Here is a 21,976-nt window from a genome sequence, read left to right as displayed (position 1 = left end):
CCAAGGCAACGCCGAGACCCCACCCCTCATTTCTCCCATGGCCCTCTTCTAGCGCCACCTACGGTCGCTTATCTCCCGATTAGGGAGTCTTACTGGTAGTTGCGACCGTAGGTCGCATTTACTACCAAAACCTCCACCGGCTGTCTGTCTGTCTCTCCGTCACACGTCACACACGTCACACTTTTGCCCTGCTCATATCTCCACAACCGTTGCCCCCATCCATGCCAAATTTTGCACACACACTCCTTACCTGCCAAACTACAACCTCCAAGGACCCCCGGAGCTTCAGGGACCCCCAGGTCCCTGGGGGACCCCCAGGTGTAAAAGATTACCAAATGTGCAAAAATGACCAAATGACCACCCCAACGGGGCTGCTCACGGGGAATTCCCGGGGACCACCCACTCCTGGTGCTCCAGAATGGATGCAAAAGTGGTGGCGCCCCCAGTGGAGGACCCCCTCCACTGCAGCTCACATAAAATGCTGTAACTCGGGCTAGGAGCATCCGGGAGAGCCGGGGCCGGTACCTATTCGTCCGCCAAGGCAACGCGGAGACCCCACCCCTCATTTCTCACATGGCCATCTTCTAGCGCCACCTACGGTCGCTTATCTCCCGATTAGGGAGTCTTACTGGTGGTAATTCAGTGATTAACTAGACTGCACTCTGTCAAGGTGCCAACTTGCGTCTTGTGCGCTCGTGGCCAATCCAGCAGAGCGCGCCTTGTTATTTATATCGGTCGCACTTGTTTATGGTGACGTCACCAGGAATGCTGGTCCCTGATTGGCTACGGGGGTAAACACAGACAGATACGCGACAGAAACACAGAACGCAGTACTTGCGCACTCTGCTGGTGCAAGTAATTATCAATACATCAATATTAATAACATTATATTTTCAAACATTTTCAAAAATATTAACCTCAATGCTCTTTTTAAAGTAAAAAGTAATTTCTTTGTATATTTAGCCCATTCTGGACGGGTACACATTAAAGTGTGCCTCAGGCCGGGAACACTTTTTAGTGTATTACAGTACATGTACAGTATGTAGTACAGTAAAAATAAATGTAAATATTTTTTTCTATGAAAAGCCAAAGGTATAAGCTATCAAATAGTGTTGGAATTTTGTTTCTAGCTGCTACAGAGGCTGAGTAATATATTTTCTAGTAAAACAGTTGGTAATTTTCAAATCGGACATAGGTCTTTATTAAAGGCTTTTTTCAAATCGGACTTAAACGGCCTAAATGGGTTAGGTTATGCGTCATATCTGCCATGTGCAACTTCAAAGCCTAAAAGCCAAACGGAAATGTAATTGTCGACGACAAAAACACAATCGTTTATCGCAATCATTTGAATGACAGTTAATCATCATGATGTTGACAGCCCTAGTAGACGCTACTCACAGTGACAGATCCCAGGATATGGAGCAGACTGGAGGTGTAGCAGAGAGTGTGAGATTCTCCCTTCAAGACGCTCACCAGATGTCTCCACACGGAACGCAGCATTTCCTGTGTACAGTACACACACGCACACGCACACACGCACACGCACACGCACACACACACACACACACACACACACACACACACACACACACACACACACACACTGTAAGACCATCGCCCTCTGTTAAAAACAACACACACACTAGGCGTTGAGCCCAACTTGTTTGCGATGAGTTTTGAAAACCTAATACCCAGTCCCATACTATGCCAAACATCAAAAAACGATTTTCATGATTTGTGGCAAAATTCCCTCACAGCTATGCTCTCCCTGGCTTTGTGTGATGGGAGTCCATGACATTACTGCTCAGTCATGACACAGTCGAGGGCAGCTCCCTGATTATTTCCTCTCCCTTTTTTCCCCTTGTAAATAGCCGATCTACATGATCTACTTGTAGATCTGCTGTTTTCACTAGTTTGGTTCCTGGGCAAACATCTCATTTCTCTTTTTGGGTCCCGAGCTGAAAAGTTTGGGAACCACTGCACTAAAACCCTTCTTAGAAACACCTATTACCATTTATCTGGCAGATATTATGTTCTTTGTCTCATGACAAATAGCAACTATAGCCTCCTTGTTTTCTTTTTTTTATCATTATAATTATTTTGTAATAAAATACAATACAAATGTTATATACAGTTTAGAACACTTGGCCAAACTAGGTACACCAGTATTATGTGGTTAAAGATACCAAGGACAGGTCAGTAACGTCACCACTAAGCGCCATAAAGCGGAAATGCTTCAGACTCGCTTGAACCTAAAAACCACAATGTTGTCACATGATTGATGAATTACGCTTTACTCATCAAGCGTACATTTTGCTTGACAAAAGGTATGTGCATTTCAACTGATACATTTCTCTTTCGTGACATTTTCAGTTGAAACATCATCGAGTGATGAAAAGAAGGGTTGCGTAACAGGCGACACTTCCAATTTGTGACATCACTGTCCAATCCTTGCTTTATTCATTCTAGCCTGCCACTTCCCCAAGTTTATTGTTCTGTAGAAACAATACAATAACCAGAAACAACAGACAGAATGGGATTTACTGTATTGATTTCAAATTTTCTCAGATTACCAAAGATTAGCAGGCAAGGGATTACACGACTGGGTTTGCTCAGTTACAATCTGAGACAATCTGTGAGTTTAGAAGTGAGAAAATGGCAGTCCCGATTTGTGAAAATAACATGACAAAGATGATAGGAATGATTTGTGCAATCTCACATCCAAAAGTTCATAGAGAGTCCATACAATGAAGAATGAGAATAACAGGTATATTTAAAAAATTGTGTGGTATCAAACAAGACACACATGCATTTTTCGTTCTGTCCATGATGTCAGCTACCGTCGTTCCCTATTGAGCTTGGCACATTTCCTGGGGCAAGCTGCCCAGATCACACATGTCACACTTATTTTTTCACTCTCAAAAATCACCTGCAATGCAGTGCATTTGAAACTACATTGCAGTGCACATCATGGCGTGATCACTGCTTGCCTTCGGTGAATTGTTTTATTTAAACATTTTTTTTGTTCTGTTTATTGCTGAGTGAGGTCAGCAGAAAAAGTGGCGTGAGCAGGGGTGAGATGCCGTGGGCTCGGTTGGGCTCGGCGAGACCAGACTTATTTGGCTGCACGCGCGCGCGCCTCGCCGCCTCACGTGCAAGCACGCGCACGTCACGAATTTAGAGGGGCACCACTTCTAAAATCCATATCACACCACTGGGCGTGAGTGAGATGAAAAAACCTGGGTGAAATGTGCCAATCTCAACAGGAAACAACTGTATCTCCATACATGAGATCCGTCCTCACACATGCATACATACATACATACATACATACATACATACATAGCCAGACATAGGAGCGGTTAGCACCGCTCAAAAATAAATAAATAAACAAAACTAGACGAGAGGATAGACAGATGAACAATCGAAGTGGTGATCATAATCAAAGATGTCCATGAAGGTTTCCACTGTCAATAAGATGGAGGACAGGGTAAAGTGAGCGCTGTGCACAGGGTTCCACAGAGGAGGTGGGAGGGGGTGGGGGGGGGGGGGGGTGGGGGGTGTGGGCAGCGAGCGACTGGCGAGAGGGAGCGAGCGAGCGAGCGGGCGGGCGGGGGAGTGAGCAGTGGTGGAAAAAAGTACTCAAATGTTTTACTTAAGTAAAAGTATCAATACTGCAATGTAGAACTGCTGTGTTACAAGTAAAAGTTCAGAATTAAGTACAAAAGTATTGGCATCAAAATGTACTGTAAATGTATCAAAGTACTCGTTGTGCAGAATTGTCCCATTTCAAGTTTTCAAATGTACAACAATCGCTTGAAAATAGCACATCTACAAGCTCACGATGTGTCGCGACACGACACATTGTGAGCTTGTAGATCGGCTATTTTCAAATGGTCGAATTGTATATACGACAGAAGTGGTGAATGTACGTTTGTGATAATAATAAAAATAAGTAGCAAGTAATTAAAGTTTTCAAATAATTGTAGTGGAGTAAAAGTTTAATTATGGAAAATTTGAAATATTCCAGAACACTTCAAAATTGACAATTAGATTTTTTTTACAACAAGTGTTCATATTTTAGATTGAAATTAGAGAATAATTGTAGTGGAGAAGAAGTACAACATTTAGATCCGATAAGTGGCGGAGTAGAAGCAAAAGTATTGGAACACTCAAGTAAAGCACAAATACCTCAAGATGTACTTAAGCACGGCACTTAAGTAAAAGCTACTTTCCACCACTGGGAGTGAGCGAGCGGAGGGAGAGCGATGGGGGGGGGGGAGGGGGGGAGACAGCGAGAGGTTATACCTGGGAGGACACCACTTCCGTGTAGCTGCTTAGAGTATCCTCAGAGAACTTAGCAAGCTGGGGCGAGAGAAGAGTCTAGTTAAAACACAGAGGGAGACCCCTTCTCTGTGTCTCCTCCGTGTGTGTGTGTGCGATGTGGTTTGTGTGGACGGTTCGTTGCGACAACGGTTCTCAACCTTTTCAGGCCGCGACCCCCAAAATAATCATATTTGAACTGGGGACCCCGCCACCCTACGAGCACTAAGAGTTGAGGCATTACATTTTGTATAACACGGTTCTATTGTGAAAATAGCAGATCAACTTTCTCACAACGCCTCGCGACAAAGATCGTCTATTTTCAACAATTTCTGCCTCTAATATTTGACGATTTTGGCCAATGTTTGTAATTTTAGAGGTATTAAGCAGATGCCCATGACGTGTCAACACGTCAAATTCTTTGATGTATGTATGTATGTACGTGTCGCGCGGGGGGGGGGGAGGGGGGGAGGGGTCTTACAGTAAACTGAAGTTTACTGTACAAGGCACCCGCCTGTGAAGAGAAACACTCCATTTCCCGAAATGCAACGGGGTATCACATGACCGGGAGATCCTGTTCCCTCGTAGGGAGCAGTGTTAAAGGACAACTCTGCCCTAAATCACTTCTAGGCTCATTTTCCTACGTATATTGATCCAAAATGACTGTCCACTGTCTATTAGGCTGAAATGCCCCTGGAGCCTATACGCCTATTGCTTTTACACTATTTGTTGTGGTCAAAAGTGTTTTTATTTTTCATGAATGTGGTACTAGTTGTCATTACAAACACATACATGCCTTGGTTGTCCCACACAAGCCATCACACTTTGCTAAATAGATGTTATGCTTTTTATGTGTTTTGCCAAGTCCCGGAAAAGATGCCCTGTGATTGGCCAGTAAAGTCACTTTGATTGGCACTTGTGCCGAATGATCATCCCAAAACATTATTTATGAGATTGTGGTGGCTTGTGTGGGACAACCAAGGCATGGATGTGTTTGTAATGACAACTAGTAACACATTCATGAAAAAGAAAATCACTTTTGAACACAACAAATAGTGTAAAAGCGATAGGCTTATAGGCTCCACTCTATGCTATGACAGTTGCTGCGTTCTGCTGGAGAAACTGGACAACTGCCTATAATAGACCCCATGGACAGTCATTTTGGATCAATATAAGTAGGAAAATGAGTCTAGAAGTGATTTAGGGTGGAGTTGTCCTTTAAGCTGCTGCACAAAAGTGCACTTATCTTCTGATCTAACTTTTCTGTTACTACATCTCATCTTTTCGACACCCGTCTCTAACCCTCACCCTAACCTTAACCTCCGTGGAGTGAGTCGCTAACCCTCCGGTCGAAATGATGGGCGTTCGCAAAAGCGAGATTTCCCCCTTTTAAATCACGTTAATGTTCAGAACATGGCAATTCTCTAACGGCCATTACAAAAGCAACGATGCCCGCAATTGTCATTTTTCTGTCCTGAGTGAAAGAAAATACTATTGTGAAAAAATCCCGGACATACTCGGATTACATTTACTCTGATTACTTTTTTTCACAGAGCTGCAGAAAGAGGTCAAATCATTTGGGGGGTCCCGACCCACATGTTGAGAACCACTGTGTTACGACATAGGCTACAACACAAGGGCATGTACCCTCTCTCTGTTAGGAGCTTATACTGTAACTCACTCTTCCTGTTAGTGCACACAAAGTTACAAGGGATTGAGAGTGAGTGTGTGTGTGTGTGTGTGTGTGTGTGTGTTAAGTGTGTTTTGTCTCACCAGGCCCGTGGGTGAGGCGCGGCTGGACTCGGCTAGAACGCGAGCCTCTCCGTAAGCATTGACCAGCACCCACATGAAAGGAAAGACCAGAGGCAGGATCGGCAAAACACCCATCAACTGAAAAACAAACAAAAACAGTTACAGTAGATCTCGTTCAGCTTCTTTTTAAACCTAATTTGAAACCGAGTACTGACAGTAATGTAATTTATCTATTTATTTCACACACACACACACACGCACGCACGCACACACACGCGCACGCACGCACACACACACACACACACACACACACACACACACACACACACACACACACACACACACACACACACACACACACACACACACACACACACACACACACACACACACACACACACACACACACACACACATACACACAGGCTGCAACTAACAATTATTTTCATAATCGATTAATCGATTAATCAGATTGCGGCATTTGTTTAGCTATTACCTTATATATTCGATTTGAGTTTCTTGTAGACATGTTTTAACTGACAAAAAAGACATTAAAGATGAATAATTCATTAAAACACATCATTTATTACATTTTGCTCAGCTGCCGATTGGGTTCCTAATAAAAGACAAAAAATAAATACCCTTTTCTGACTGCACACTGATTGAAGAATAGCTACACATTTGGGTAACAGTACTCATTTCAAATAGGTCATTTAAAAATAAATATTCGAGTCATATTTGTTGTTCTTGATCCTATATTCCTGCACGGTATTAATACAAATTCCAGTGATTAGTTGCCAATTCGATTACTAAATTAGTTGGCAACTAATTGAATAAGCGATTTGATTACGATTAATTGATTAATCGCTGCAGCCCACACACACACACACACACACGCGCGTATACTGTCCATATAACTATATAATTTATATATAAACAGTCTGTACCTGCAACTGGAAAAAGTTGAAACAGGGAGGCGTGAGGTTGGGTGCATCACAGAAGTAGCGGACAATATTCACCACCAAAAACGCCACCTAAAGCAAATTGATTGTTTTAAAAACGGGTAGAGCACGCAATGCCAATTATCAGAAAGAATTAGGGATGGGACGATATGAAAATTAGATTATTATGACAAAATAAATCACGATTTACGATATTATTGCGATAATGAAAATCAATTATCCTAGGGCGGAATATTTGCCAAAAAAATAGAAGATCTACAAGCGAGCTTGTAGATCGGCTATTTTTTGGCAAAGACATTTGATAGAGTGAAAAAAAGACTGTATCAAGTACGTATATTATAAGTACCTTTTACCATTATAGAGGGATTAAATGGTACCGGATATGCAGCTCTGCAAATAAAAGCTGAATTGATCCCAGTGCATGATGGAGGACGATATCACGATCAATTAAATCTCCACGATACGATTATCGTGAGTGTTTTTTAATCACGATAAAATCACTTATCGTCTCATCCCTAGAAGGAACATTTTTTCAAACTCATCTAAGTGCTCACCAGCACAACAGGACAGGTTATCTTGGTCATGACGGACTGCACAGTGAACCTCTCGTTGTCCAGAGCTGTGATGGGCCGAGACAGGGCCATCTCCAAACTTTTCCTGTTGAGAGAAACAGATTGTTTAAACCAGGGGTCTTCAACGTTTTCAGGCCAAGGGCCCCTTGGCTGAGAGAGAGTTGAAGCAGGGACCCTCACTACATACTGTAGAGGGGGTATTGTACAGGCTGCTACTGTTTATAACTTTGAATGTCGTTGTTGTCGGGCAGAAATCTCCATATTAAAAGTTTTATGTTTGTTTTTTTCTTAGGTTAATGCCCTACTTCATAGCAAAAGAGCGTCGTGCAGAAATAGTGACAGTTGTCCCATCTACAGTCGGAAGTACAACAGTCAAAAGAATCTATAAGTGAGGATAAGTCTATAAGTGTGAGGTAGATTTGATTTTCATACATTTCATAGATAGATTCATAGACTTGTTTGACAGCACTGTCATCAGTCTGTTGGATTCGTGTTTTTAGTTAACTTGACCTTTCACTCCCATTCCCATCTACACCAAACCCATTTGCCGAAAATAGCTGATCTACAAGCTTTTTTATCTGCCAAGTTCTCCTCAGAATAGGGATGCGAGGGTTCAAGTTGTTAATTTAAAAGAATGATCCTATCACAAAGATTTGGCGACCCCCCTGTAGTAACTCTGAGGACCCCCCAGGGGTCCCGGACCCCCTGTTGAAGACCCCTGGTTTAAACCAATTAATTCTTCCACTTCCTAATTGATTCCTGTCTTTTTTAGTGAGGTTGGTGTTTGGCATGTGACATCACACGCTGTCTGAGTGGCGTGCCAGTGTCTGAAAAATACCAGATTTTAGTTGTAAAACATTATATTATACTGGAGATATGCAGAGTGCAAGAAACGACCAGGATTTAGGACAAAGGAAGTCTGTAATCATTGACCACTTTGATTTGGTAAAACAAAGTCTGGAGAATCATTTGGACGATGCGCAAAAAAACATTTACCCAAAAGCATTACTTTTGAGAAATAATTAACACTCTCTACCAACCAACACACTCAGCTCAGTCCAACCTTTCTTTATCCTATGCTTAGTATACGCTGAAGAGAAGAACATTGCCACGTCATAATAATCAGCAATACAGCAACAAAACACAAACCAGTAGTTCTTAAAGGACAACTCCGCCCTAAATCACGTCTAGGTTCATTTTCCTACTTACAGTATATTGATCCAAAATAAAATTACTGTCCATGGGGTCTATTAGGCAGAAATTCCCCTGTTGTCCAGTTTTCCCAGCAGCTCTCATAGCATAGAGTGGAGCCTATAAGCCTATCGCCTTTACACTATTTGTTGAGGGAAAAGTGATTTCTTTTTACATGAATGTGTTACTATTTGTCATTACAAACACATCCATGCCTTGGTTGTCCCACACAAGCCACCAAAATCTAATAAATCATGTTTTGGGTTGAGAATTCGCATTCAGCACAACTTGCAAATCAAAGTGACTGTACTTGTGTAGCACTGACTAACATTGACTGTTTGGACACTTTCGTTGCGAGGCGTTGTGAGCATGTAGATCTGCTATTTTCACAATCTCTGACTATAATATTTGACAATTTACATCCATCTAACATAGTCGAGTCACCAACCTGACAATGTCCAGGACTGGTGTGCGGACGACTCGGAACAGCCGGTGCTGCTGGGGGCTCTGGGGGCCTCTCTTTTCATTGGCCAGCGGCGAGGGAGGAGGCGACACCGGGGGGAACACGTCTCCTGGCTCCAGAACGATGTGCTCGTCATCCTGGGCACAGAGTCAGAGGACACGGAGGAGACGAGCGAAAGCCTGAGTTATGCACTGACAATAACCAATCTACCAGCTCTCGACGCATCGCAGTTAGGGATGGGACGATATGAAAATGTCATATCACGATTATTGTGACCAAAGAAATCGCGATTTACGATATTATCGCCATAATCAAGTAGTAATCAAAATCTCCCCAACATCCATTATCCTGGGGCGGAACAGTTGCCAAAAAAATAGCCGATCGGTGAGCTTGTAGATCGGCTATTTTTTTTGGGCAAAGAGATTTGGTAGAGGGTGAAGAAAAGACCGCATCAAGTGCGTATATTATAAGTACGTTTTACCAATAGAGGGTTTAAAATGGTACCGGATATGCAGCTCGGCAAATAAAAGTAAATTGATCCCAGTGCATGACGGAGGACGATTTCACGATGAATAAAATCTCCACCAAACGATTATTGTGAATGTTGTTTTATCACGATAATATTGCTTATCTTCCCATCCCTAATCGCTGTGCAATGTGTTGTGAGCTTGTAGATCTCTGGACTGTATAGATTTGAGTAAGTCACACAAAGGCCCCCTTTTCCACCAAACTATCTTTGGTTCTAGAACTGGTTTCATTCTAGATTCTTGGAACCCTGGTGTTTTCACTGAACTGGTGGCCATTTTGGGGGTTCCAGTTCCGAACCAACTTTTACGGTTCGGAAACCAATTCATTTTCAGTGGAAACACTCTGAACTGGTTCAACCCCGGTGGAAAAGTGGCAAAAGAGAGAGAGAGAGAGAGAGAGCGTGTGAGTGGGTGAGTTCGCAAGTGAGTGACAGTGTGAGTGGGCCTGTCACAATTCACCGTTTGTCAGCCTTCTGATTGGTCCCTGAGACTCCCTGACTGGCCAACCAGAAAAAACCATTCACTTTTTGCTATCGGGGGTGGAGTTTGTGCAGTGGAGAATGTTGTTTCAGGCTTTCAGCAACTGTCCGCAGTGCGGAGCACGACCTTCGTCCAGTACGGCCGCGGCAGTACGGCGCGATCTCGCTCATCATAATGAATAAGCTTCAACAAACTAGTTCACATGGACCTTATCAATGGTCTAACTAGTTACGATTGGGTACATATATTTTAAATGGGCAGAATTACGAAAAGCCAGCCTATTATGTGAGGAGAACAGATTATAGTTCTCCTCTTCCTACCCAAGATGCAATGCGCCTTCTTTTTCTATTTCTATTCTCTCTCTGATCCAGAGGATTAAACTAATTAAAACATATATTTTCGGGGGAAAATTACTGTTTTGCTATGTAATTACTGTACCTTTTTCTTCCCTTTTTATTAATATCACGTAGATGTGTTTTTTTTGGTACTTTATATAGCTGTAATGAGGCTATGACGGAAAAAAAAATCCCATCCACTTCCACTATAAAAGAATCTGCAATAGTGATTCTGTCCCACTGGGATTAAACAAATTAAAACATATATTTTCGGGGAAACCCCCTGTTTTGCAATGTAACTACTGTACCTTTGTCTTCCCTTTTTATTAATATCACCTAGATGTTTTTCCTTTGATACTTTAAATTGCAATAATGAGGCTATGAAAAAAAAAAAATCCCATTCACTGCCACTATAAAAACAATCTGCCCAGGGTTAATGTCCCAGCATAGTAACAGGGCAGAATGGGGCGGGATTTGCAAAAGCCTGAATTATTGCATACTGTAATAATCTAATCGCAATTATTTAACATGATCGCAATTATTTTTATCATAATCGTCACAGTCGTTCACAGGTTGAAAAATGTTCATATATTTTCAAACATTTTCAAAAATAGTGGAAATAGCAGATCTACAAGCTCACAAACAATTTTCAAAATTAAATCTTTAGGTTATGTGTCATATCTGCCATGCGCAACTTCAAAGCCTACAAGCCTAACAGAAATGTAACTGTCAACGACAAAAAACACAATTAAATCGTTAATCGCCGTTATTTGAGTGCCAATTAATCGTCATGTAAAATGTCATAATCGTGACAGCCCTATGTGCGAGTGTGAGAGTGAGTGAGTGAGTGAGTGAGTGAGTGAGTGAGTGAGTGAGTGAGTGAGTGAGTGAGCCAACCTTGACGCCCCTGAGGGAAGCGAACGCCTCTTGCCCGGGCCTTAGAGCGATAATGTCCCCTTCCACGAGCAGACTGACAGGCAGGTTGACCAGTTGGGAGTCTCGGTATGTCCAGTGGAGGGACCAGGACGGGGACGAGGGAGTGTACAGGTCGGGGTAGAGCGACGGAGACCACCGTATGGCCTCGACTGCACACCCTGAAGTGTAGTCTTTAGTGTGGAAGTGAGGAAGGTGGGCAAGACGACAAGAGAGGGAGGGGGGAGGAAGATATAACAAGACAACGTTAAACAGGTGGTGCCATAGATTTGTAATTTTTCTGTTTGGTATATGTCTATGGAGTTAATGTTTCTCTAACAGACCCCCAGGTGTGGTTATAATATGCAAATATGTCTGCCCTGTGTATTTTTGGTTTCTTGCTGAAAGCTGAAAGCCTCGGTCTCAAAAGGCCCACTCGAAATAAACCGCTTTAGTGACACAAAACATCCCCTGGCCTTTTTACCATACATAAACAACAGCTGTGGGCGTGGCTAACTTCAGGTGGGTCACCACCCACCTGAAAACCAGACATACTTAACACATGGGCTGCTATTGTTTTGAAAATGATATGTGCTGTAGAGAGCCGCCGTTCACTTACGCCTTATTTTGAAGAGCCCCGGAAGCCACGTGCGTGTGCATGTTGTGTAATCTGACGATTTTAAAATGGACGTCAGTTTGTTTGCATTCGGTCGCAAAACTAAAATCCTAACCGCGGCCTATCATCACGGCCCAGTGTCGCTGTGAAAAAGAGCGGCTCTCGGCCTTCTGGAAGCAGATTCCGAGATGAAGCCGTTTCTTTGCATCAGCATAGAACCGGAGCCTATGGAGAATACACACTCTGTGATGCTGGCGGCCGAGTTGCATGATGGGAAATGTAGTGTTTTCGCTCACTGGCCCGCTACCGCGGCCCGTTTACCTGGTAACCATGGCAGCAGTTAACTCGTCTGTGGGCGAGATAACGCTGCCCTGGCACAGGGCATCTGCCTTAAACAGAAACGATGTTATACTCTTATCAATATGGGTCATGGAAGTAGACAAAAGCTTGCTTTATGCAAACGTTTATTATTATTGGAACAATGACAAATACTGTCCAGAATCTGGTTCAAGTAACAAAAGGGGTCATGGGAGGAGAAACATGCCGAAATCACGACCTCAGCAGTCTACCAAACACATGCATTTTGGCACGCAGGCCTTCGTCAGCGTTAGCGGATTGTGTGTGTATCATTTGCATTTGGTGATTGGGGGGCAATGACCTATAAAACTGTTGATCAAAACCTATCCTATTGGGTTGACTCAACTCACCGTTGAGCTGTGCGATGATGAACTTGAGGCGTCTGACCATCTCGCTCCTCTTCAGCTTCTCCTGGCGGCCGACCAGCAGCAGGTTGAGGACCAGGAGCAGGAGAAGAGCGGCAGCGTTCATCAGCTCCATGCCAGTACTGAGAGCAGAGGAGACGGACAGGACAGGATCCAGAAGATCAATTTTGCCCATTCACACAGAGGCAATTGTCTGTGTCAGTGGTTCTCAGCCAGTGGGCCTGGAGGGTGTTCCAGGTGGCCCCCGGCTAAATGATGGAGTGTTGGTAACCAAATGTAGATCTTTAACTCTTGAGAGCGTAAAAGAAAACTCTCTAGTGTTGGTTTCATTTTGTTAAATTACTGATAAACATCTGCATTACTTAATTTACAAGAAGTCTACACAATTGTACAAGAATTGATATTTTGATCATTGTTTTGCCTGTTATCTCGCCTATGGTACAACATCGATACAGCATGGAATTGTGGGTATTCACACGGATGAGTCTTTTAACATTTTCTTAGCCGGGACACAGCTTTCATAGGTTTTCAATGCTAATGTAAAGACATTTCCATTCAGCTGACCCACCTGCCCTGCGGCTGGCTCCCAGGGCAGCAGACCAGTCCCAGTACCACCAGTAGAGTGAGGGCAGCTCCTGGCCAATGGAGACAGGAGGGACGGTTGCCATGGTAGAGGAAGCTCTTCAGCCAGCGTTCCTATGGTTACACAAACAACAGAAAACTATGATTTAGCAGAGACTTATGTAACAACTGTGTTTTAGGTATTTGGATGAAGAGCCCTGCAGGGGAGATACAGTAAGGGGGTGTTGCACTTGGCGTACCACTTATCCGAGCCTCGAATACCTTGCAGGCTTACGCAGAGTTGATTTAATCATTTAGGTGTGTGTGTGTGTGTGTGTGTGTGTGTGTGTGTGTGTGTGTGTGTGTGTGTGTGTGTGTGTCTGTTTTTCTCTCTATCATTTTTATCCCACGATTTCGTAACCCATTTTTCCCCCCAGTGCCAATTACCTAAGCTGTAGCTGGGCGCTGCTCTCCCTCTGCCAACCTGGGGAGAGCCCCGAACTGAGCTCATGCTTCCTTCAGTGCATGAGGAGTGAGCAGGAAGTGACCAGGGGGAGGCAGTATAGAAACCAGGACCAGTAAGACTCCCTAATCGGGAGATAAGCGACCGTCAGGTCAGCAGTGTCCAAAAGTTTGTTTGAAAAAATCGGCCTGATGGTGGCCACTAAATGGGACAGATCCATGTGGATGACATGAGTGTACACATACTGTGTACCAATTTGTGTGATTTTAGGGCAAAATCTGTAGGGGCAGTGTCCAAAAATGTGTTCGAAAAAGATCGGCCTGATGGTGGCGCTAAATGGGACAGATCCATGTTGATGACAGGACTCTAGACATACTGTGTACCGCTTTGCATGATTTTAGGGCAAAATCTGTAGGAGCGATGTGACGTGACGTGACGTGACTGACTGTCTGTCTGTCTGTTTTGATAGTAACTGCGACCTGACGGTCGCAATTACAGTATGTTTTTGTGAGAGTACCTACCCTAGGGCAGTGGTTCTGAACCTTTACAGGCTGTGACCCCCAAAATAATAATAATCATATTTAATCTGGGGACCCCCGCACCCTGATGAGCACTAAGAGTTGAGGCATTACTTTTTATATAACACGGTTCTATTGTGAAAATAGCAGATCTACATGCTCACAACACCCCCGCAAACATGTAGATCGGCTATTTTCACAATTTCTACCTCTAATATTTGACCATTTGCTCAATGTTTAATATGTCATTTCAGAGGTATTAAAAAGTCCTTAAATTGTCAATTTAGAAATGAGCAGATACTCTCCATACACTTAAACTTTATGTTGGTTTGTTTACCTTTGAGTGAGAAAATAATGTTTCACATTAAGTTAATCATCTGAGGACCCCCCAAAATAAATTTAGGACCCCCCTGGGAGTCCCGACCCACAGGTTGAGAACCACTGCCCTAGGGGACACGGGGAGAACATGCAAACAGAAAGCCTCCCCCCCCCCCCCTCTGTGTGTGTGTGTGTGTGTGTGTGTGTGTGTGTGTGTGTGTGTGTGTGTGTGTGTGTGTGTGTGTGTGTGTGTGTGTGTGTGTGTGTACCTGTAAGGAGACTCGTCTGCCTCTAGATGTGGTCTTCTGATCCTGTTCCAGTAGACTGGTCAGCTGATCCCTGAGCGTGGTCAGGGCTTGGCCTGTAGACAGGCCCGCGATCACAGCCCCCTCCTCCTGCAACACACCAACAACGTAATCATTTAGACCTGAACGCAAATCTGTGTCACTTAAGATTGAACCACTTTAACCGTTATTTTATGCTTTAACTATTAAAAAATAGCAGATATACATTTTGGAAAAATCGTCTTTGAATATTTTTGACCCGATTCTATAAATGTCTCCTAAATCAGTGGTTCTCAAACTTTTTCATGTCAAGGACCCCCAAAATTACATGTATTTGGCCACGGACCCCCCCGTCTCAAAATATGTTGTTCCAGGGACCCCCCAGAAGCAAATATTTGAGTTACAAATATTCGCTTAAAAAAAAAAGAAAAAAAAGAAAGAAAATCACATTTAAAACATTTTTTAAAAAAAAGAATAGCAGATCTACAAGCTTGCAGCGCAGCGAGCTTGGATATCTGCTATTATTCAATAGTTAAAGCATTAAATATTGTTTTAGCCAAGTTATGAAGATTACGTTAAAGAAATAGTGCTGTCTATATTTGGATATTTTCCAGGATGTAGGATTTGGGTCAGCGGAAACGCATTGTTGTTCTAGTTAATTGAATGTGGGAATGTCTTAGGGCAGGGGACCCCCAAGGGCATCAGTTACAAGTTACAACAGGGGGGGATGCCAAACTTTTGCGTGATCGTTAACTTTTTATTTGACTGAAATAGAGTCCAAATACACTTTAACAGAAAACATATCCAGTATTATTACCTAAATCAATTGCATTTAATGACTCAAACTTTGGGAAATGTTCCAGCTCAATCAGAGCACCAATGACTTCCATTATAAAATGTAAGTTTAATATTGCAAAAAGCATAAAACTAGAAAATTAGAAAGTACAAAATGTATGTAGGTACTTCTGTGGACCTAATGGCAGTGTGCACAAGACATCTAACGTTGACAGTCCAGGAAATAAATAATAACAATTACGTACCACGATTAAGTTAATATATCAGACGTATATATGGAGACCAGTTACCCATATATGGAGACCCCTGGTACCCATATATGAAGATATGCTGTGAGAGCCCAAACATGCTTACTCAGTTATTCGTTATGTGAAAGTCACATGAAAGGGATTTGGTTCCCCTGGAATCACAGGGATCTCCATAAATGGGCATAAAAGGGATTTGGTTCCCCTGGCATCACAGGGATATTTATATATGAGTCTGAGTCACAGTGATGTGGCACAGATATGAGGGATCTCCATGTATGGGCATAATTTGGATTTCATTCCCCTGGCATCACAGGGATCTCCTTACGCCCATATATGGATTCTGTTATGTGTGGTATGTGGCCGATGTGGGATTCTGTTAGTGACATCACAGTGATGTCAGAACGTGATGTCAGAGTGGCAAACCCATAGACTGTAAAAAAGCGTACACGGACACGGACATGAGTGCCGTTCCTTCGGTCGCAATCAAACTAGCAATTAAATACGAAATACGGTAATGCTTTCTGATTGACTGATGCTGATATGTGGCTGGCTATAATCTATCCATACTGGGAAAATAGTTTAGCCTGCAATTAAGTGATAACATATGGGTGGGCAGGGGGGACACTTATCTAATGTAAATAGGAACGCAGGCCTTTCCTACATTCTCATGCCCCTCCGTCTATGACATGTGTATCGCGGAACACAAACACACATACGCACACACGCACACACATTCTCAGGGTTCAGCTTTCAAACGTCACATCCCAGCTCCTACACTACACTAGGGATGGGACCATATGAAAATGTCACATCACGATTATTGTGACAAAAGAAATCACGATTTACGATATTATCGCGATAATGAAAATCCATTATGCTGGGGCGAAACATTTGCCAAAAAAATAGGAGACCTACAAGCTCACAACGCGTTGCGTTGCGACGTGTTGTGAGCTTGTAGATCGTCTGTTTGTTTTTTTTTGGCAAAGACATTTGATAGAGAGTGAAAAGAAGACTGTATCAAGTATGTATATTATAAGTACCTTTTACCAATTATAGGGTTTAAGTGATACCGGATATGCAGCTCGGCAAATAAAAGGTGAATTGATCCCAGTGCATGACGGAGGACGATTTCACGATAAATTAAATCTCCACGATATGATTATCGTGAGTGTTTTTTTGTCACGATAAATGATAATATCGCGTATCGTCCCATCCCTACACTACACTAGTAATAACAGCCCAATTCCCCAGAGGAACAAAGAAAATCCTCAAGATTGACTTAAAGACACACACACACACACACACACACACACACACACACACACACACACACACACACACACACACACACACACACACACACACACACACACACACACACACACACACACACACACACACACACACACACACACACACACACAGGGAACCTAAGCCGTCTTAGCATAATAGCGCACGCTCACTACCTGACCTCGGATATACCCACAAGCAGAGCACGAGCACGTGCCTCGTGCGGATTACACAGGCACATGCACTCCTCGCCCACAAGCGCACTTACTTAGCAGCGCCCGGAGGCTTACCTCAGCCTCATTTCTCGGACAGACACGCCTGCCAAGATGACCAATAGAATAGGCTGACAGACGCGGCCGCGGAAACAACATCATCATCATCATCAAGACAACGACTTACCGTCCTCTTTCTCCTGACAAAGAAACCGCCTCCTGTCTTCAGCACCATGACAACCTCGCCTTTCCTCCGCCTCTAGCTCTCTCTCTCTCTCTCTCTCAACACTATTACTAAACACACGTCAGAGCTAAAAGCCACAGTGTGCGAGGAGAATATTTATATATTATTATTTTTTTTTAACCCATTTAGGCCTAGACTTATTGACTGCTTTAACCAGTGAAAAATAGCAGATATACAAGCTCACAGCGCGGCACCGAGTGCCGCACTGCGAGCTTGTAGATCTGCTATTTTTGAAAAAGCTGTGACAAAAATGTGTGCAAATCTTTGAATATGTGTATTTTTAAAGCGAACGTGAGTTTGTAACTCAAATTTTGCTTCTGGGTGGTCCCTGGAACTAGATTTTTTTGAGATGCAGGTCCGTGGCCAAATACATATCATTTTGGGCCTCCTTCACATGAAAAGGTTTGAGAACCACTGACATAGTAGTCTCTCAAGAACAGACTAACTGAGCTCCAGTTAAGCGAAAAGGACCTTTTCTTTGACGTGGCTATAGCCAGATTGCTGACATAGAAACATAGGTTTTTCAAAAAACCTTTAGAAGGATTCAAAAGACACTCATAAAATCGTGTCAAAATTCGAATTTTCACGATTTTTCAAAAATAGCAGATCTACAAGCTCGCAGCGCGGCACTCGGTGCCGCGCTGTGAGCTTGTATATCTACTATTTTTCAATAGTTAAAGCATAAAATAACGATACATAATACTGTGTACCCGTTCTAAATGGGTTAAACATTGTCCCTGTAGGAGAACAAAAATGCTTAGTCATTTCATAGGACTCATTTCTATAGACAGGAAAACAGCCAACGATGCTTCAGACCTCAACCAATTCCCTCTCCTCTCTGGACCCCCACATAGTGCCTGCACAGGTCGCCAAATCCAGCGGCCAAACAAACCTCCGGTTCATTTCAGTTCAGCTCAGCAGCTGGCTCAGAGAGAGGCAGAGAGAGGGAGAGGGAGAGGAGAGGGTGGGGGGGGACAGGAGAGGAGAGCAGCTGAAATAGAAAAAAGGCAGGATGGACAGAGAAGAGGGAGAGAAAGCCAAAGAGGCTCTTTTTAAACAAGAGGACCGCTGCCAACCTGGCCCCGTGCGGTATTACCCTAGTAGGGCTTTGTTCCACTTTTTTTGCCAGCGAAGCGCATTCCTGCAGTGAGGTAGGGATGCGGGACGAAGGTCCAGCGAAGAGAGGGATGGAAATTGTATGAAAGAGAGGAGAAACAAGGCGCTCGGGTGGCGCAGTGGTTAAGTCCCTGCCCACCACCCTGGCAGGTTGTGGGTTCGAATCCCATGTGGTGCAACCGGCTATGTCGGGCGTCTGTGCGAACACAATTGACCGAATTCAAGCCCACAGAGTTAACACAGAAATCGCAAATGTAATGCAATTTCCGAATAGTAAAGTATAAAATACGGCTAGCATGATCAAGAACACAAGATAGTAAAAGGCACAAAGTGTTATAATTTACTTTACCGTTCGAAATAATGATTTGTTGGCACCAGCACCAGGAAGTTGCTGAGAAATTTGCTGAGTGCGCGTGCGTGGGCGAGCCGTGAATAGGGTCTATTGGGGGAGGGAAGCCGGACGGGGAGGGTGATACTGGTCATTGCATGTATTCCTATGGGCTGGGGGTGGCACCTGTCAGCAGGGAGTGTTGGGCGGGAGGAGTAGGACAAAGGCTCTACGTCCTCCTGGTGGGGGCTCCTCACTGGCAGGTGAGTCAGTAGGATACAACAGCAGTGACAACACAGAAACGTGTGTGGGGAGGAATCAATTGGTATAACGACTAAATTGGGGTGAAAAGGGGTAAAGATAATTAGCTAAAAAAACCCTGGGACTCAAAAAAAAAAAAAGAAAGAGGAGAAAGATGGCAAACAAGAGAAGGGCAAGAGGAGCATGAATATAAGAAGCTGCATGCGAGAGAGAGAGAGAGAGAGAGAGAGAGAGAGCGAGAGAGAGAGAAAGAGAGAGAGAGAGAGGGTAAGAAATGCAGCACAAGTGTCCTTTACTGAACCCCCTCGCCCGATATCTTGACAAAGATTGTGAAACGGGAGCCTGGAGAAAAGTACAGATTCTCTGCACTTAACCTCAATCACGCTCTGCACAACAACTGCACTCTGCCGCGATCACATAACCATAAATGCAGACAAAAATACTGACTGCCACTGCATAGGAAAGACATTCAAGCTATTGGCTCCGCGATCATAACGTAATTCTGCACGCTTGATCTCCCGGCACGTGGAATCATTACGCAATATGATGGTCACATCATGTCCAGTCATCTAAATCAGTGTTTCTCAAAGTGGATTCCAGGTTCTTTCAGAGGGGTCTAAATTGACCCAAACAAGTCTGTAACTCTGACAGTGTACAAATGGAACCAAATGGACCCGTCAGGGTCCATTTGGTTCCTTTTGTACACTGTCAGAGTTAAGGGGAGACCTTGAAATGTCAAAGTTTGAGAGGCACTGATCTAAATAGGGGTTCACCCCGCTATTCCGAAATCCCGCTATTCCGAACATTGACTTGCATTCTTCGAAATAGCGGTGTCTCCAAATGTTATATAAGCCCCGCTTTTCCGAAATGAAAACGCACCCGCTTTCCGAACACTGACTTCCATTATTCGAAATGGGGGTGTTTGCTCTTCTTCTATAGCACCCCTCTATTCCGAATATAGCCTATATAAGACTATCTTTATATCTGACTGTAGCCCTCTCTCTCTCGCATGAGAGAACATCTCTCTCTCTCAAGGCGGCGGGTGAGCCAAACGTTTGGGGAGGCTATTTTTTTTTCTTTTTTTTTTCTTCAATAGGCTATTCCACAACATCTCGGATCCAAATATTGTATTTTTACTCCACTACAATTATATGAAAACATAGCTACTAGTTACTTTGTAGATGTAAATTATTATAGGCCTATTATAAAACATAGTGCCTTTAGCCTTTATTTGAAAATAGCCAATCTACAAGCTCACAACCCGTCGCGCTGCGCTGTGACACGTTGTGAGCCTATTTTGATGCCATCACTTTCGTAGCCTACTTTTACCCAAGTGCATTTTGAATTCCGGACTTTAACTTGTAACAAAGTATTTCAATAATGCAGTAGGCTATTGATACTTTTACCTAAGTAAAAAATCGGAGTAGCCAACGTTTTCCTCCACTGGGAACGGAGAGACAGACTAGAAAGCGCTCGAGTAGGCTATGATCACATCAGCTGCAGCCCATCATGATCAAGCATAATTTATCTCCGTCCCGCGACGATGTTGCGTGCAGAGAATAGCAGATCTCCAAGCTCAGTCACAGCGACGCGATGTGAATGTGTAGGATACTGTACTGAAGCTTGTGCAGCCAGCTGTTCTCAGCGCCGCCGTCTATATAGGCCTAATGCTGCGTCCGTAGCCTACTTTATATTAGGTTATATCATTTGGAACCCAGCAGCATTTGGGAAGGCGCTCAGCCTCCCCAACCTTCATTACGCGCCGCGCGCCTCTCTCTCTCTCTCTCTCTCTCTCTCTCTCTCTCTCTCCTTTAGCCTAATTCTAAACGAATGTTTGCGTTTGTGCTTGCATACAAAACTTACAGTAGTCTAACCACTTCAACCATACATGGCCATTTGAAAATAGCCATTTTACAAGCTCACAATGCAGCAGCTACTTTTTCCGGCCTGATGCCAATGTGGTGCGGCTGCTATTGCTTTCAAGTGATGAAAAGCACAGAAATTACCTGTATTTCTCCGGTTATGTAGGCTACTTCTCAGGAAGACCCGCAGCATCCTCAAAGACCTATCCCACTGTTGGAACTACTGCCTTCTGACAGGCGTTTTAAAAGACCCAACAGGCTTAAACAACAGCTTGTTATATAGCTGCATGCGCTCATCAGGCACTATTAGCTGTGAGACGGGACTTTTTTTTTTTTTTTACTTATAGGCTATCTATACTTTTTTATAAATGTAACTTATTGTTTATCTTAACATTAAAGGTTTGCTCCAATTTCGTTGTTCTTGAACTTGTTTTATGCAACTCATTCATTCTTCATTCATAGCCTACTTTTCAAACCAAATTAGCACTTTCTTGCGATAAATTAAACAAAGCCCAGGCGTTAAGTGTTCTGTAACAGCTGAGATGGCATATTTATTTATGATGACATCAGTTTTAAATAACAATAATTAAATAACAATAATAATTAAACACACAAAAGTTT

At 43.4% G+C, this 21,976-nt stretch overlaps 1 protein-coding gene across 2 annotated transcripts in view; it reads right to left on the bottom strand.

Moving 5' to 3' along the window:
• tmem94 (transmembrane protein 94) overlaps nucleotides 1-21,976 on the bottom strand; it is a 75,899-nt gene that overhangs the window by 37,902 nt on the left and 16,021 nt on the right. The window contains exons 4-13 of one of the 2 annotated variants that reach the window (XM_080747990.1): nucleotides 14,985-15,110; nucleotides 13,424-13,551; nucleotides 12,841-12,977; nucleotides 11,503-11,711; nucleotides 9,249-9,400; nucleotides 7,592-7,694; nucleotides 7,023-7,109; nucleotides 6,097-6,213; nucleotides 4,309-4,365; nucleotides 1,399-1,503 (exon numbers count right to left, since the gene is read on the bottom strand). In XM_080747990.1, coding sequence (XP_080604116.1) covers nucleotides 1,399-1,503; nucleotides 4,309-4,365; nucleotides 6,097-6,213; nucleotides 7,023-7,109; nucleotides 7,592-7,694; nucleotides 9,249-9,400; nucleotides 11,503-11,711; nucleotides 12,841-12,977; nucleotides 13,424-13,551; nucleotides 14,985-15,110 — 1,221 coding nt within the window. The remainder of the gene's footprint in view (nucleotides 1-1,398; nucleotides 1,504-4,308; nucleotides 4,366-6,096; nucleotides 6,214-7,022; nucleotides 7,110-7,591; nucleotides 7,695-9,248; nucleotides 9,401-11,502; nucleotides 11,712-12,840; nucleotides 12,978-13,423; nucleotides 13,552-14,984; nucleotides 15,111-21,976) is intronic. The other variant, XM_080747991.1, reaches the window with a different exon arrangement.

Source organism: Nannobrachium achirus (genome assembly GCF_963921795.1).
Source record: "Nannobrachium achirus genome assembly, chromosome: 18".
In the NCBI taxonomy this organism is placed as follows: domain Eukaryota; kingdom Metazoa; phylum Chordata; class Actinopteri; order Myctophiformes; family Myctophidae; genus Nannobrachium; species Nannobrachium achirus.
This window is presented reverse-complemented; position numbering and strand designations above follow the sequence as displayed.